At 52.4% G+C, this 18,665-nt stretch overlaps 1 protein-coding gene across 2 annotated transcripts in view; it reads right to left on the minus strand.

Moving 5' to 3' along the window:
• Positions 1-5,604: 5,604 nt before the first annotated feature.
• WBP1 (WW domain binding protein 1) overlaps positions 5,605-18,665 on the minus strand; it is a 31,141-nt gene continuing 18,080 nt past the window's right edge. For both annotated transcript variants that reach the window (XM_073617627.1, XM_073617620.1), the window contains exons 2-4: positions 15,619-15,721; positions 12,868-13,029; positions 5,605-9,130 (exon numbers count right to left, since the gene is read on the minus strand). In XM_073617627.1, the coding sequence (XP_073473728.1) occupies positions 8,490-9,130; positions 12,868-13,029; positions 15,619-15,721 (906 nt within the window). In that variant the 3' untranslated portion in view covers positions 5,605-8,489. The remainder of the gene's footprint in view (positions 9,131-12,867; positions 13,030-15,618; positions 15,722-18,665) is intronic.

An 18,665-nucleotide genomic window follows, 5' to 3' on the forward strand; every position in this document is an offset into this window, starting at 1 on the left:
GCTGTTGTAGATGAAAGTTGCTAGGTTGGGGAAGGACAGGGGTGAGATTTTGTCATAGAGGTGGTCAGTAGAAGAGTTGAGGTGGCAAAGCTTTCTACAAGTATATGTTAGGTGGTTGGAGGCGGGGGGGGGGGGCTGACTGTGGCTGAAGCCCCGAGTGGGTCCCCAAAAAGCCCCAGGTCTTGGGTGGGCACAGTTCTATTAATAGCCCCGAGCGCCGCCGCCGATCGGGGACCGATCTGATCCAGAGCGTGGCCGAGTGTAATAGCAGGTCTTGCCTTCTGGAGCCTGCAGCACTGATGGACGTCCCACTGGTACAACGTCGGGACTGCGGGACGTGTGACGTCCATCATAGGCGCTGCAGGCTCCAGAAGGCGGGAATTACAATGCGGCCGCTGCGCCACTGTCAGAAGATCCCCACTCGGTGCTCAGACGGGCGGCTGGCTGGCTCTGCTCGTCTCTCCTGTCATCATGGCTCTGGCTGCCTGGAGTGCCTGGCTCTGCTGTCTACTATACTGTGTGATGAGCTGCAGGAGGACACCTGAATTCTGGTCAGTGTGTCAGGCAGGTGAGTTTAGTGGTCAGCATTGATGGGCACTGGTAAACCAGGCAGCAACCAGCAGATGAGCTTACCCCCCCACCACACAACCCCACCGCTCAGCCAAAAAACCCTGCAACCACTACTGACCCCACCCTGTGCCGGCCTTGGACTTTGGGCTGAAGCCCCTGGTCTTTTTGCCACCTAGCAACTGCCCTGGTGTTGGCTTGAGTAGGAGCCTGTATCCATTGCTTCAGGTCGAGATGAAGTTAGACTGAGAAGTTTAGAAGTAGTAGTATTAGCATTAACAGGGATGTCGAAGTCACCAAGAATGATAGTGGGGATTTCAGAAGAGAGAAAGTAGGGTAGCCAGGCAGAGAAGTCATCCAGGAAGGTTGTTATCAGTCCAGAGGGCCGGTAGATGACAGCAATTTGTAGAGAAACAGGAGAACGTAGACAAATACGATGTGCCTCAAAAGAGGAGAATGTCCGAGAGAGAGGTGGGTGAAGTGCATGATAGGTGCTGCATGGGGCTAGAAGGATTCCCACTCCACCTCCCTTCTGTCTGCTTGGTCTGGAGGGGTAAGTCCAGCGAATGCCACCATAGGAGAGGGAAGCAGGAGCAGTAGTGTCGGAGTCATGAAGCCAGGTTTCAGCGATGGCAATTAGGTGAAAGGAATATGTGATAAAGAGGTCATGGAGGGCAGCGAGTGGGCATTCCAGAGGGCACAGATGAATGGGGGCTGGTTTTGGGAAGAAGAGAAATAGACACTAAGTTCTGTGGGATGCGGCTGCTACCAGAGGGTGTAGGGAGATGGGAGCGTCGGGCATGATACAGCACGATCACCAGGATTGAAGTCTGTTTTAAGAAAGAACTCCACTGTGTTTATAGTGGTCACGTGACGTAATATTTCAGAAAAAGAACCCTTCCTATAGATGCACTTATCACTTATGGGGTCCCCCAGGCTGCTAAGAGTCACCTACAGGTTCAAAAAGTTAGGACCTTTGTGTGGCCACTCTCTATTTAAAGCAGGGGTCTTCTAAATAAGGTGCCAGTTTACCTGTCCTTCAGATTTTAGGGGGGGGGGGGTCAGATTGTAGCCATTGGGAGTAGAAAAGGTCCAGGTGTCAGTGGGGAAAAAAAAACAATACCTCATCTTTGGTGTCAGTGGGAGGAATTGTGCCCCATCATTGGTGTCATGGGGGGGGGGGGGGGATTATGCGCCATTGTTGGCATTAGTGGATGAAACCGTGCCTCCAAGGTCCAGATAAAAGCAAGCAGAAGGTCACATCTGGCCCCCGATCGCAGTTTGGAGACCACCGATCTAGAGAACAGATCGTTCCACAATGCATGGACTTTTGTCATGCCGCCTCTTACATGTCTTACCCTAAAATGGCCACAAGGGGGAGCATTGCTGTAGGATCAAATATTTAGAATTATCTGTTGTGACAACAGAGAAAAAAAATGTCACCCAGCCGGACCCGGAGGTCAAGTGCGAGGACGTATCGGAGAATTCTCAGCACAGAATATTAAATTGTAACTCCAACCGACTTTGCCGCAAGTTTTAGATGGAGCTGGGAAACGTTCTGTCGGATTTTATTCCCACCTGTGACACCAGTCAGGTGATGTCCCTTCACTTGCTGTCCTTGTGACACCTGAACAGGATGATTGGGGGGGATCAGCAATAATAGGATTGTGAGAAATTCTCACTCTACTAAATATAATATTTTGTCTGTCCATAAAATGAAATAAAGTTTTGTTCAGAATTGTACTTTAATGGTGTTCAGTTAGACCCCCATACACACTATTAGATTTTCCGCAGATTTTTCTCTTCAGATTTACCAAAACCATGTAGTGCGAGGGCCTGCCTGATTGCATACAAATTGAAACTCTTAAGGTTTGACCTCATATTATGTGGTTTTGGTAAATCTGAAGACAATCTGCAGAAAATCTAATAGTGTGTATGGGGCTTTAGTTTATTAGGGATTGGGATACACGTCCGCCACCGTCTCCCTGAGATGGGTGCAGCATATTGTAACCCTCAAGGTGTGCGTGTGAGGCAGTCAGGAGAGGCCATTTACATGAGGTTTTAAAGGTGAATGGCGGGCCGATAGATGGGAAATTGGCAGCCCGAGAAATGGGAGATTGGTGGACCGAGAGACTGAAGATTGTCAGTCTGGGAGATGGGAGATTGGCAGCCCGAGAGACGGGAGATTGGCATCCAGAGAGATGGGAGATTGGTAGTCTAAAAGACGAGAGATTGGCAGCCCAAGAGACAGGAGATTGGCAATCCAAAAGATGGGAGATTGGCAGCCCGAGAAACAGGAGACTGGTGGACCGAGACTGAAGCTTGGCAGTTTGAGAGAGGGAAATGGGCAGACCGAGAGACGGAAGATTAGTGGCCTGAGAGATTGGTAGTCTTAGAGACGGAAGATTGGCATCCCGAGAGACGAGAGATTGGCAGTCTAAAAGACGGGAGATTGGTGGACTGAGAGACTGAAGATTGGCAGTCTGTGAGATGGGAGATTGGCAGCCCGAGAGACTAAGGAAGATTGGCAGCCCAAGAGACTAAGGAAGATTGGCAACCCGAGAGACTAAGGAAGATTGGCAGCCCGAGAGACTAAGGAAGATTGGCAGCCCGAGAGACTAAGGAAGATTGGCAGCCCGAGAGACTAAGGAAGATTGGCAGCCCGAGAGACTAAGGAAGATTGGCAGCCCGAGAGACTAAGGAAGATTGGCAGCCCGAGAGACTAAGGAAGATTGGCAACCCGAGAGACTAAGGAAGATTGGCAGCCCGAGAGACTAAGGAAGATTGGCAACCCGAGAGACTAAGGAAGATTGGCAGCCCGAGAGACTAAGGAAGATTGGCAGCCCGAGAGACTAATGAAGATTGGCATCCCGAGAGACGGGAGATTGGCATCCCGAGAGACGGGAGACTGGCAGCCCAAGAGACTGAAGATTGTCAGTTTGGGAGACGGGAGATTGGCAGTTTGAGAGATTGGTAGTCTGAGAGATGGAAGATTGGCATCCCGAGAGACGGAAGATTGGCAGCCTGAGAGAAGGGAGACTGGCAACCCGAGACGGGAGACTGGCAGCCTGAGAGACGGGAGACTGGCATCCCAAGAGACGGGAGATTGGCAGTCTAAAAGACGGGAGATTGGTGGACTGAGAGACTGAAGATTGGCAGTCTGTGAGATGGGAGATTGGCAGCCCGAGAGACTAAGGAAGATTGGCAGCCCGAGAGACTAAGGAAGATTGGCATCCCGAGAGACAGGAGATTGGCAGACTGAGAGACGGGAGATTGGCGGACTGAGAGACGGGAGACTGGCAGCCCAAGAGACTGAAGATTGGCAGTTTGGGAGACGGGAGATTGGCAGTTTGAGATTTGTAGTCTGAGAGATGGAAGATTGGCATCCCGAGAGACGGAAGATTGGCAGTCTGAGACGGGAGACTGGCAACCCGAGAGACTGGCAGCCTGAGAGACGGGAGACTGGCAACCCGAGAGGGGAGACTGGCAACCCGAGAGACTGGCAGCCTGAGAGACGGGAGACTGGCAAGCCGGGAGACTGGAAACCAGAGAGACTGGCAACCCGGCAGCCTGAGAGACAGGAGACTGGCAGCCCGAGAGACTGAAGATCGGCAGTCTGGGAGACGGGAGATTAGTAGTTCGAGAGATTGGCATCCTGAAAGAAACTCTTCCCGCCTGCGCTATAGCCCAATGATGGCTACAGTGTGGGCCTAAATTGCTGGGAGGCCGTCATATGACGTCCTCTCGTGCATGAGCTGCCCGTGTGCCCCCTGTGGGGCACACGCGGCGCGCTCTGTGATCACCGAGTCTATGGGACTCGGCTGAAGATTGGCAGTCTGGGGGACGAGAGATTGGGAGATGAGATGTCCCAGGCTACCAGTCTCTTATCTCCAAGACTGACAATCTCTCGTCTCCTAGACTGACGATCTCCCGTCTCTTGGGCTGCCAATCACCCGCCTCAGACTGACAATCTCCCATCTCTTGGACCACCAATCTTTCGTCTGTCGGTCGGCCAATCTCCCGACTCCCAATCTTTAGTCTCTCAGGCTGCCATTTTCCCATCTTCATGGCTGCCAGTCTTCATTCTCCCACCTATCTGGCAGCCTGAGAGTTGGTAGATTGGCAGTCTGGGAGATAAGAGATTGGCAATCTTCCTTCTCCTAGACTACCAATCTCCAGTCTCTTGGGCTGCCAATCTTCCTTCTTCTAGACTGCCAATCTCTTGTCTCCCAGACTGACAGTCTCTCGGGCTGCCAATCTCTCGTCTGCAAGACTGCAATCTTCCTTCTCCTAGATTGCCAATATCCTGTCTCTCGGGATACCAGTCTTCACTCTCCCACCTCACAGACTGCCAATCTCTCGTCTCTCAGGCTGCCAATCCTCCTTCTTCCAGACTGGCAGCCTGAGAGTTGGAAGATTGGCAGCCTGAGAGACTGGTAACCTGGGAGACAGGAAAATGGCAGCCTGAGAGATGGGGGATTGACAGTTTTTGCAATGGTCTGATCTGTGATTTTGTACAATCCTCATCTTGCAATGTATGTTAGTGATGTAATACAGAAGTCTGGGACCAGCCTGCAAGGGGGGACGTATCCCTTCAATGAAGGGTCAGTACCATTCACCATCAAATTTGTATTTGGAAACTCTGCGATTCACCAATCTTATATATTTATAGCGTGAGATGGAAACTGATCCTCTGCAGAGCCATTTGAAGGCCGTACATCTACCCCATGGCAGTACTTGTAGCATTTACTTGTAGCACGGGTATGTCAGCTGGCCAAGAGGACCTGTCTACCACAGGCTGTTATAATTACTGTAAAGGTTGAGGGCCTGGATCCAAGAATTTGTATAAAATATTCCTGTATTTAGGGTGGGGCGACCCCATCCTCAGAGGAATCTCTGCTCTATCAACTAGAACCAGAACACGCCCCTGAGGATCACCCAGATATCTGCCCCCCCCCCCCCCCCATGGTGTGTGTTGTGCCCCCCATATGGTGTGAGGAGATAACAGCAGACATGGAGGAAGGAGACTCGGGACACTTCATTGTAAACAGGCTTTTATTTGGTGTCATCACACGCTCCGTGGAATATATTCTCCCAGCTGGTAAAGTGAACTGGTTCCATCCTACGACCACCACATTCCACTTTCGCAGAGAGACAGTTCATATACATGGCAGAGTCGGTGACTTGTGGTAATACATTCTGGAATTTCAGTTCTTGTGACCATGTTTCGGGAGGGGGGGGGTCAATATACAGTCACATGACTACCTGGCTGCTGGTGTCATCACAATAGAAGGAGAGGAATCGGGGGGGGGGGGGGGGGGGGGGGGGGGTTGGTTGGTGGCTAGCCAGCCAACTGAGACCATCCAACCTCAAAAGTTTATTTTCCCTCTTGGGCACTTTTAATATACTCTCCCACCTACTCCCAACAATGGGAATCAGGCAAGTCACAGGCCTCCCTCCCATTTCATAAAATTAGGTTCCTATTTCCAGGAGTAGCTGGGGCAAATAACGGGCCCCCCCCCCCCCCCATTGCTAGAGATCAGGCAATTCACGGGCCTCCCTCCATTCAATCAGATTCCTTCATTCAGAAGTAGCTGGGGCAATTCAGAGGTCCTTCCCTATCTCAATCAGTTTCCTAATTCCAGAGGGTAGCTGGGGCAATTCAGAGGTCCTTCCCTATCTCAAACAATCAGTTTTCATAATTCCAGAGGGTAGCTGGGGCAATTCAGAGGTCCTTCCTTATCTCAATCAGTTTTCATTAATTCCAGAGGGTAGCTGGGGCAATTCAGAGGTCTTTCCCTATCTCAAACAATCAGTTTCCTAATTCCAGAGGGTAGCTGGGGCAATTCAGAGGTCCTTCCCTATCTCAAACAATCAGTTTCCTAATTCCAGAGGGTAGCTGGGGCAATTCAGAGGTCCTTCCCTATCTCAAACAATCAGTTTCCTAATTCCAGAGGGTAGCTGGGGCAATTCAGAGGTCCTTCCCTATCTCAAACAATCAGTTTCCTAATTCCAGAGGGTAGCTGGGGCAATTTAAAGGCCCACCTGTATCACATACAATCAACCCCCTAACACAGGGTAGTAGCTGGGCTAATTCACAGACCTCCCTCTACCTCATACAATCAGTCTCCTAACACTGGAGGGTAGTTGGGGCAACTCACAGGTCTCCCCCCCCCCCTATACAATCAGCTTCCTAGTTCCAAAGAGTATCTGGGGCAACTCACAGGTCTATAGACTGCCTTTGTATGAATTGTTCTTCTCTTCCTTAAGACAGGTCCTGAATATGGGGTTTCGAACATCTAGCACAAACAGTGATCTCACGCAGAAATCCATTTTAAGATCTTTCTTGAAAACAATTATTGTTTACAGCCAACGCATTTCAGGAGACCGGCCTCACCCTTCTTCGGGGCCTAAAAAAACAGTCTATGGAAAAAAAATCACAACATTTGTGATAGAGCCTGAGTTAAGCCAAAATGGGGGCTGAAAATGTCCTGACCACTCTAAGTCAGAATCAGCCACTTCACCCCACTGTGGTCATGTTCTCTACGTACTTTTTGTTTTTTTCTTCAAGCCCTGAAAAAGGGGAAGGCCTGTCACCCGAAATTCTGAGCTGTAAACAAATTTGTTCAAAAAAAAGATCTTCTGAACTGATTTTTGAGCGAGATTACCATTTTTTGCTAGATGCTCCCAACCACATGTTCAGGATTTGGAAGGGAGGTGGTCCAACTGCCCCTCTGCTTAGATGGCCTATTGGGGTTGAGGGCCCATATTGCCCAAAGGTCTCTCCCCAGACATGGATTTAGGGGCCAAGTGGTCCAGCTTCCCCCCTCTCCTGGAAGAGAGTGGTAGGGTTGGGAGCCCATGTTGCCCAATGACCCCCATTCCTTAACTGGACTTGTAGTGTTTGAGGGACCATGAAGTCAGAGGTCTAAGTGTTCTCTCTCCTCTCTTGAGATGGACTGATGGCATTGAGGGCTCAGATAGTCCATTAGTCCCTCTCCTGACATTGGAATCAGGGGCCCAGGTGGTCCAGCTGCCCCCTCTACTGAGATGGACTAGTGGGGCTGTGAGCCCAGTTTGTTGAGTGAATGTCTCCCCTGAGATGGATTAATAGGGAGATAGGCCCAGTTGCCCTTTCTTCTAAGGTGGACTGATAGAATTGAAAACTCATGTTGCCCTATGGCTTCCACTACTGAGATGGACTTCTAGGATTGGGGGGCTTATGTTGCCCATTGGACCCTCTCCTGCAATAAACTAATGGAGTCAGTGGTGCAGACTATCCAGCGGCCCCCTCTCCTGAGATAGACTATTGGGGGTTGAAGGCCCAAATTGCCCAATGTTCCCTCTCCTGCTATGGAGTTAGGGGCCCAGCCGCCCCCTCTGCTGAGGACTGGCGGGGTTGAGGGCCCAGGTTGTCAAGTTACCCTCACCCCTGAGATGAATAGTAAGATAGGCCCATTTGCCCTCTCTTCTAAAGGTGGACTGAATTGTGAACACATGTTGCTCCAACTATTGAGATGGTCTTATAGGAGTGGGGGTTTTTGTTGCCCATTGGCCCCTCTCCTGCAATAAACTGATGGAGTTTCCAGCTGCCCCCTCTCCTGAGATGGACTGTTGGGGTTGAAGGCCCAAATTGCCCAATGGTCCCTCTCCTGATATGAAGGCGGGGCCCAGGTGGTCCAGCTGCCCCCCTCTCCTGAGATGGACTGTTAGGGTTGAAGGTCCTAATTGCCCAATGGTCCTTCTGATATGGAGCTATGGGCCCAGGTGGTCCAGCTAGCTGCCCCCTCTCCTGAGATGGACTAGTGGGGTTGAGAGCCCAGGTTGCCCTCTCTCCCAAGATGGATTGATAGGAAGATGGGCCCAGTTGCCCTCTCTCTTCACACAGACCCCCAGGCTCCATAACCATCTCCCTCCTATAGTCACACCGCCTGGACCCGGGAATCTGACTCTGCATCTGCCTTCTCTGCAGTCTGCTCTTGCGATTGGCTCCTCTGGGCACAGTTCGGATTATCATGGATTTGCCTTGTATCTTCTCCATCCGCCTCCTCCCTGGTCACCTGGCAGAGGCACACTTCTATTCCTGAGTCCCCGGTCAGCCTCCTCTGTCTGTAATGTTCTTCCTCATCCTCCTCATCCACCTCTTCGATATCCCAGCAGTGGTGACCGTCAAAGAAATCAACATAGGAGGAGAAGGCCGTCTGCTTGTGAAGGCCACGCTCCCTGCCACAAGCCCCCTCCTCCTCCTCCATGTCCTCTTCATCGGGACTGGCCTCCCAGCTCCCGCCTTCGCTGGCCGAGCTGCCCAGGCTGGTCCCCGTCTCGTCAGTCACTTGGACGGTGAAGGAGCTGCTGCCGGACAGCATGCAGCCAGAGGTGCAGGAGCAGCTGCTGGTGTGCTCGGAGCTGGGGGTGAGGGAGGGTGGGTCGGAGGGTGGGGGTGGAGGAGGCGATGAGGAGGGCAGACCCAGCTGGGTGAGGATGGAGCTGTATGGAGGAGGAGGGGTGGTGGGCCGGCACGCCACTTCCTCGTAGGCCGGAAGTTTGAATGATGACAGCGCCCCTGAGGGAGAGGAAAATGCAGAGAGTCACATTTTATTGAACCCCACACAAGTCCCCTCCCCCTTCCTGGCAGCCAACCAGCTTCTCCCTTCCCTCCTTTTAAAGGCAGAATGAAACATGTAAGGGGGACACTGATTGGTTACTAGGAGGGAAAGGCACCTTAGAAGGGGGCATTGGGGTGTAAATTTCTATATACACACAAAAGAAACACGTTTTTATCACCAATATACGTAAATCATCACAAAACCCGACTTCCACCTAAACACAACCGCAGGCGAAGAAACGGTTAAACATTGAACCCGTCCCAACATCTGATCTTCTAAACATCTAGGGGGAGGGGAAAGGACAGAGAGAAAATCCCCACACCCAGAAGATACCCTCCACAACGGGGGTCTCCAATCCTTCCAAGTGGGAGGAATAGTGCCCCATCATTGGTATCAGTGGGAGGAATAGTGCCCCATCATTGGTATCAGTGGGAGGAATAGTGTCCCATCATTGGTATCAGTGGGAGGAATAGTGCCCCATCATTGGTGTCAGTGGGAGGAATGGTGCCCCATCATTGGTATCAGTGGGAGGAATAGTGCCCCATCATTGGTGTCAGTGGGAGGAATAGTGCCCCATCATTGGTATCAGTGGGAGGAATAGTGTCCCATCATTGGTGTCAGTGGGAGGAATAGTGTCCCATCATTGGTGTCAGTGGGAGGAATAGTGCCCCATCATTGGTGTCAGTGGGTGGAATAGTGTCCCATCATTGGTGTCAGTGGGAGGAATAGTGTCCCATCATTGGTGTCAGTGGGAGGAATAGTGTCCCATCATTGGTGTCAGTGGGAGGAATAGTGCCCCATCATTGGTGTCAGTGGGTGGAATAGTGTCCCATCATTGGTGTCAGTGGGAGGAATGGTGTCCCATCATTGGTGTCAGTGGGTGGAATATTGTCCCATCATTGGTATCAGTGGGAGGAATAGTGCCCCATCATTGGTATCAGTGGGAGGAATAGTGCCCCATCATTGGTGTCAGTGGGAGGAATAGTGCCCCATCATTGGTATCAGTGGGAGGAATAGTGCCCCATCATTGGTGTCAGTGGGTGGAATAGTGTCCCATCATTGGTGTCAGTGGGAGGAATAGTGTCCCATCATTGGTGTCAGTGGGAGGAATGGTGCCCCATCATTGATATCAGTGGGAGGAATGATGCCCCCATCATTGGTATCAGTGGGAGGAATAGTGTCCCATCATTGGTGTCAGTGGGAGGAATGGTGCCCCCATCATTGGTATCAGTGGGAGGAATGGTGCCCCCATCATTGGTATCAGTGGGAGGAATGGTGCCCCCATCATTGGTATCAGTGGGAGAAATGGTGCCCCATCATTAGTATCAGTGGGAGAAATGGTGCCCCATCATAAGTATCAGTGGGAGGAGGAGATGCCCATTATTAGCGCCATTATGAGTAATAGTGACTTGTATAAGTAGAAGGAATAGTGCCCCATTGTTGGTGTCAGTTGGAGGAAAAGTGCCCCAAGGGCCAAATAAAGGCAAACAAAGGGCCACATCCAGCCCTTGGGCCGTAGTTTGGAGACCACTGCTCCACACCTTTGTCCAGGCCTCCTGCTGCCACCTTTCCTTCTTAAGACCCCAAATCTTCCCAACCTCTCCCAGAATGTTGTGCACCACCACTTCAACAGGAAGGACTTTTTTCCAAGTGGAAACCTGACACTGTGCATTCCATGTGAAGTAACGAACTATCAAGCTAACTAAAAAAAAAAAAAAAAAAAAGGTGTCTCAACATCGAAATCCCAGTGAGTCTGAAAATCCCCGAATGTCCACTCCATGTACCACCCTCGACAGGGAGGATTTTTTTTCTGAGCATTCCATGTGAAGTCATGAAATACTAAACTATTAAAATCCCAGTGAGTCTGAAAAGCCTGTACACCCACCCGCTTAAAGACTTCTATATTGAATGGACACCACAGCAAGAAATGGTCAATCGTTTCCTCCACCCCACCACACTCCATTCTTGGACAACCACGGTCCTCCACAGTTGTCCTTCACATAGAGTCTTCCATGGAATGAGCACCAAAATCCCAAAACTTTAAAGGGATTCTCTCCAGATTAATGAATCGCTGACCCTCCCTCATAACAGGGCCTGGGCAATCCCTCAAGGCCAGTGGCTCACTAATGGCAGATTCAACAACCCTCCTTTCCAGGGCCTTCCTAGGAAGAGACTTATTTCCTCCAATGTCACTCGCCACAGTCAAAGCATTTTCAGGCACAAAGCAACGCAAGCCAGGAGCCTACCACGATGGACCCTCAGGCTTTTCACTGGCCCACCATTCTCCCAGCTCTGCGGAAAAGGCCTAAACAAGGATTGAAAAATACCAACCCACCCAGGAGGTTCCTCTGCCAGCAAATTACCAAAATTATGTTTCAGAAGCATCAGAGAAAAGAATACCACGGGGTTTGCCATACCTTCCACAAGGGAACGTGGGTTACAGACCTCTTAATGAGGTTCAGTCTGTTCCCCCATAACAGCTGTCCATGCACACATAGACACTGGCAAAACACAGAAAAAAACCAACATACAGAAATACCGGGATCAGGTACGTTTTAATCAGGTCAATCCTTTCCCCGTAAGAGACTTTCCAATCCTTCCAGCTGGCAACCTTGGTTTCGGCATCTTGTAGCCTGCTTGCCCAATTTGCAAGGTCGTAATCAATGCCTAAAACCTTAATTTCCTGCCGGGGGTCTGGGAAGATGTCCAGCAGCTGAAAGCCTTCGCCCTCCTCTCCCATCCAGAAAGCCTCACTCTTATCTTGATTGATCTTTAAGCCAGATGCCTCAGCATGCTGCTTCATCACGGAGACCACCTCAGAGATGAAAACAGACTTGTCACCAGCATAGGCCACGACCCTCAGAGGAGGCTCACCAGGAATGCCCAAAGGCACCCCACACAACGTTCCGCTCTCTAACCTCCAGATCAGTGATTGTCAACCAGGGTTCCTCCAGAGGTTGCTAGGGGTTCCTGCAGCATTGGGCAATTTCTACCTCTCAGGTAAGTTCCCACTGACACCAATGATCTTTTTAACTATTTGTAAGGAGGCAATTCTTCCCAATGACCACATGTGTAAGGACCATTCTTCCCACTGACCATCACACTAATGTATGATGAGTTGTAGATTTCTAATTTTTAGCAGGGGTTCCCCCGAGACCGGAGAACTATTTCAAGGGTTTCTCTGTTTTGAAAAGGTTGAGAAAGACTGCTCCAGATGAAGGGATTGATTGTGAACACATCTAGCAGAGGACTCAAAGGACACCCCTGACGCACACCTGAGCCGACCTCAAAGGGCCGTCCGTTCCAACCATTTACAAGCATGAAGCTTTCAGAACCTCTGTACAAGGTCTTCAGCCAAATCGATAAAGCCCCCCCCCCCCTTCAGGCCAAGAAGCAGCCATAGGTACTCATGATTAACCTGATCAAAAGCTTTAGCCTGATCCAATGCCAGCAGGTACTTTCTCCAGCCTTGCACCATTCCATGGGTCATTAGATTGTAAGCTCCTCTGGTGCAGAGACGGATGTGACTGGCTCAGTGTTCTCTGTACAGCACTGTGGTATATAACCTGATGGACTAAAAAGCACTGTGTACCTCCCTCTTTCCTGACCCCCTCCATCTAGACCTCTCCACCCCATTCTTTCCTGATCCCCCCCGCACCACGGGTCAGCAGTGTGCTATGATTTGGATACTTACTCAGATCAAGCATGGACGGCGGGTAATGGCAGGCACGATGGTAGGCGATAAGGTTTATCTCTCGCTGTCTTTGTTGGTGCTGCAGGCGCAGTTTGGCGCGGCGATGGCGATAGGCACAGCAACAACTGAGGAGAATGAGAACCGTCCAGAGGAGCCAAAACCCTGCGGGGAGGAGAGGGGGCCACAATCCATAAAATGGTTCTTATAATTTATATCCTCACAATGAGTAATTCTAGAATTGATCGTCTCTCTAAACTTCATAGAACACCATAGAGACACTTCACTAGATACCTGCAGTCATGTGATCATCTCCCTGTGACATCACACAGCTGTATCCTGTATGGACGTGATGTCAGCACAAATCTGAGAGAGGTGGTGACGAGTTTACCCTCCACAACACCTGGGAGTTTCAGGTCAGAGAAGAACCCAATCTGGTCCGGGCTAACGGGACAGATACTTGTAATTTGTAAAGCTGCTACCCGGTCTTCTCGTCACAACTTTACTGAGTTCTACCAGGTACTGTAGATGTTTGTGCCTCTGCTGATGCTAGTTTTGGGTGGAAGGTCTTAGAGGTGGGCTTCCCCCCTGTTCTGGGGTTTGGGTCTGTTGGCCTTGTTGCTGTGTTGCCCCCACCCCTCATGATCAGTGCTTTGGGACATCCTAAGTAGTCATGGACGTGAACTTTTCTTGGAGAACATCACAGGTCACTCGGGAGGGATCCATCCCCCTGTCGTGTGTTCGGATACATCCCTCAGTATCGTAGCAAGCCATGAGGAATAGACACGTGCGATTGGTTTCATTACAGATCGAAATATGGACAAAATGTTCATTATTCAGAGATTGGGATGTATCCGAACACACGACAGAGGGGATGGATCCCTCCCGTGTGACCTGTGATGTTCTCCAAGAAAAGTTCACGTCCATGACTACTTAGGATGTCCCCTGCACTGATCATGAGGGGTGGGGGCAACACAGCAACAAGGCCAACAGGCCCAAACCCCAGAACAGGGAGAAGCCCACCTCTAAGACCTTCCACCCAAAACTAGCATCAGCAGAGGCACAAACATCTACAGTACGTGGTAGAACTCAGTAAAGGTGTGAAGAGAAGACCAGGTAGCAGCTTTACAAATAACAGAAACTTGACGGTGAAAAGCCCAAGACGCAAGGACACTCCTGTGGGAATGGGACATGACTGGGAAAGGAGGAACCTTCCCCTTGATACCATAGTTTGGATAGCTGACCCTTGTGAGGACCCTCAAGTAGTACAAACATGGACATGGAAAATAAAGTCAAACAGAGTGGACAACATCCACCTTCTCCTTAGGATGCTTAGGATTAAGATATGCCTCGGTGGGGAGTCCTGCCTTTTTTTTGGACAGCATCCATTCAACTTAAGGTGGCAGCATAACCCAAGTAGTCATGAATATGAAGTGTCCTGTGATGTACGATTAAGAAAAGATAACATTCTCTAATCTGTCCAATAAAAGATTATTGAATGCATGTTTGGATCCAAGACCTGACACCAACCTCAAACCTGGACCTGAACCCGGACACTAGACTCCAAACCTGGACCTGAACCCGGACACTAGACTCCAAACCTGGACCTTAACCCCAACACTAGACTCCAAACCTGGACCTTAACCCCGACACTAGACTCCAAACCTGGACCTGAACCCGGCCACTAGACTTCAAACCTGGACCTGAACCCCAACACTAGACTCCAAACCTGGACCTTAACCCCGAAACTAGACTCCAAACCTGGACCTGAACCCCTACACTAGAATCCAAACCTGGACCCCGACACTAGACTCCAAACCTGGACCAGAACCCCGACATTAACACTCCAAACCTGGACCTGAACCCCGACACTAGAGTCCAAACCTGGACCCAAATCCCCGACACTAGAGTCCAAACCTGAACCCTGACACTAGACTCCAAACCCGGAACTGAACCCCAACCAGGATCTGAGCCCCGACACCAAACTCAAACCAGGATCTGAGCCCCGACACCAAACTCAAACCAGGATCTGAGCCCTGATCCCGACTACAAACCTAGACCTGAGCCCCGACATCAAACCTGGACCTAAGCCCTGACACCAAGCTCAAACCTGGACCCCAACATTAACTCCAAACCTGGACCTGAACCCTGATATTGACTCCATACCTGGACCTAAACGTCAACACCAAACTCAAGCCTGGACTGAGTACTGGCACTAACACCAAACATGGACCTGAGCCCTAACAATAAACTCAAACCTGGACCTGAATCCCGACATTGACTCCAAACCTGGACATGAACCCCCGACAATAGACTCCAAACCTGGACCTGAACCCCGACACTAGACTCCAAACCTGGACCTGAACCCCGACATTGACTCCAAACCTGGACATGAACCCCCGACAATAGACTCCAAACCTGGACCTGAACCCCGACACTAGACTCCAAACCTGGACCTGAACCCCGACACTAGACTCCAAACCTGGACCTGAACCCCGACACTAGACTCCAAACCTGGACCTGAACCCCGACACTAGACTCCAAACCTGAATCTGAACCTTGACGCCAACTGCAAACCTGGATCTGAGCCTTTCAGTGGAGGAGCTGAATCTCATGTCAATTTCCTGACAAAAGTTACATTAAGATATACATTGAGTTCTCGGAAAGGAAATCCTTCATTCTGGATATAGAGGGAATCCCCGATGATGTCATAGTGGTGATGTCACACGAATGTGAGTAATGGCGGATACTCACACCACAGCTCGTAGTAATAGGTGCAGCAGCCAGTCTCCCCGCAGCAGTGACCGTTCTCACACACGTAGGGCTTATTGTTCACCCCGGGGCATTGCTCCCGCGTCTGCGGAGAGGACAAACGGGTCATGTGATGAACAACAAATCACAGCAACCCCTCCCCCCGCCCATCCACATTCTACAATCACCATAACCAGATAGAGCACCCACCAATCCAACACTGACCCTCCCCCTCCACCCAGAGCACCCACCAATCCAACACTGACCCTCCCCCTCCACCCAGAGCACCCACCAATCCAACACTGACCCTCCCCCTCCACCCAGAGCACTCACCAATCCAACACTGACCCTCCCTCTCCACCCAGAGCACCCACCAATCCAACGCTGACCTTCCCCCTCCACCCACCAATCCAACACTGACCCTCCCTCTCCACCCAGAGCACTCACCAATCCAACGCTGACCCTCCCCCTCCACCCACCAATCCAACACTGACCCTCCCTCTCCACCCAGAGCACTCACCAATCCAACGCTGACCCTCCCCCTCCACCCACCAATCCAACACTGACCCTCCCTCTCCACCCAGAGCACTCACCAATCCAACACTGACCCTCCCCCTCCACCCAGAGCACTCACCAATCCAACACTGACCCTCCCCCTCCACCCACCAATCCAACGCTGACCCTCCCCCTCCACCCAGAGCACCCACCAATCCAACGCTGACCCTCCCCCTCCACCCAGAGCACCCACCAATCCAACGCTGAACCTCCCTCTCCACCCAGAGCACTCACCAATCCAACACTGACCCTCCCCCTCCACCCACCAATCCAACGCTGACCCTCCCCCTCCACCCAGAGCACCCACCAATCCAACACTGACCCTCCCTCTCCACCCAGAGCACCCACCAATCCAACACTGACCCTCCCCCTCCACCCAGAGCACCCACCAATCCAACACTGACCCTCCCCCTCCACCCAGAGCACCCACCAATCCAACACTGACCCTTCCCCTCCACCTAGAGCACCCACCAATCCAACACTGACCCTCCCCCTCCACCCACCAATCCAACACTGACCCTTCCCCTCCACCCAGAGCACCCACCAATCCAACACTGACCCTCCCCCTCCACCCACCAATCCAACACTGACCCTCCCCCTCCACCCAGAGCACCCACCAATCCAACACTGACCCTCCCCCTCCACCCAGAGCACCCACCAATCCAACACTGACCCTCCCCCTCCACCCAGAGCACCCACCAATCCAACACTGACCCTCCCCCTCCACCCAGAGCACCCACCAATCCAACGCTGACCCTCCCTCTCCACCCAGAGCACTCACCAATCCAACACTGACCCTCCCCCTCCACCCAGAGCACTCACCAATCCAACGCTGACCCTCCCCCTCCACCCAGAGCACCCACTAATCCAACACTGACCCTCCCTCTCCACCCAGAGCACCCACCAATCCAACACTGACCCTCCCCCTCCACCCAGAGCACCCACCAATCCAACACTGACCCTCCCCCTCCACCCAGAGCACCCACCAATCCAACACTGACCCTTCCCCTCCACCCACCAATCCAACACTGACCCTCCCCCTCCACCCACCAATCCAACGCTGACCCTCCCCCTCCACCCAGAGCACCCACCAATCCAACGCTGACCCTCCCTCTCCAACCAGAGCACCCACCAATCCAACGCTGACCCTCCCCCTCCACCCAGAGCACCCACCAATCCAACACTGACCCTCCCCCTCCACCCAGAGCACCCACCAATCCAACACTGACCCTCCCCCTCCACCCAGAGCACCCACCAATCCAACACTGACCCTCCCCCTCCACCCAGAGCACCCACCAATCCAACACTGACCCTCCCCCTCTAGCCAGAGCACCCACCAATCCAACACTGACCCTCCCCCTCCACCCACCAATCCAACACTGACCCTTCCCCTCCACCCACCAATCCAACGCTGACCCTCCCCCTCCACCCAGAGCACCCACCAATCCAACGCTGACCCTCCCCCTCCACCCAGAGCACCCACCAATCCAACACTGACCCTCCCCCTCCACCCAGAGCACCCACCAATCCAACGCTGACCCTCCCCCTCCACCCACCAATCCAACACTGACCTTCCCCCTCCACCCAGAGCACTCACCAATCCAACGCTGACCCTCCCCCTCCACCCACCAATCCAACGCTGACCCTCCCACTCCACCCAGAGCACCCACCAATCCAACACTGACCCTCCCCCTCCACCCAGAGCACCCACCAATCCAACACTGACCCTCCCCCTCCACCCAGAGCACCCACCAATCCAACGCTGACCCTTCCCCTACACCCAGAGCACCCACCAATCCAACACTGACCTTTCCCCTCCACCCAGAGCACCCACCAATCCAACACTGACCCTCCCCCTCCACCCAGAGCACTCACCAATCCAACACTGACCCTCCCCCTCCACCCAGAGCACCCACCAATCCAACACTGACCCTTCCCCTCCACCCAGAGCACCCACCAATCCAACACTGACCCTCCCCCTCCACCCAGAGCACTCACCAATCCAACACTGACCATCCCCCTCCACCCACCAATCCAACACTGACCCTCCCCCTCCACCCACCAATCCAACGCTGACCCTCCCCCTCCACCCACCAATCCAACGCTGACCCTCCCCCTCCACCCACCAATCCAACACTGACCCTCCCCCTCCACCCAGAGCACCCACCAATCCAACACTGACCCTCCCCCTCCACCCACCAATCCAACGCTGACCCTCCCCCTCCACCCACCAATCCAACACTGACCCTCCCCCTCCACCCACCAATCCAACACTGACCCTCCCCCTCCACCCAGAGCACCCAATAATCCAACGCTGACCATCCCCCTCCACCCACCAATCCAACACTGACCCTCCCCCTCCACCCACCAATCCAACACTGACCCTCCCCCTCCACCCAGAGGACCCACCAATCCAACACTGACCCTCCCCCTCCACCCACCAATCCAACACTGACCCTCCCCCTCCACCCAGAGCACCCACCAATCCAACGCTG

Source organism: Aquarana catesbeiana, linkage group LG01 (assembly GCF_042186555.1).
Source record: "Aquarana catesbeiana isolate 2022-GZ linkage group LG01, ASM4218655v1, whole genome shotgun sequence".
In the NCBI taxonomy this organism is placed as follows: domain Eukaryota; kingdom Metazoa; phylum Chordata; class Amphibia; order Anura; family Ranidae; genus Aquarana; species Aquarana catesbeiana.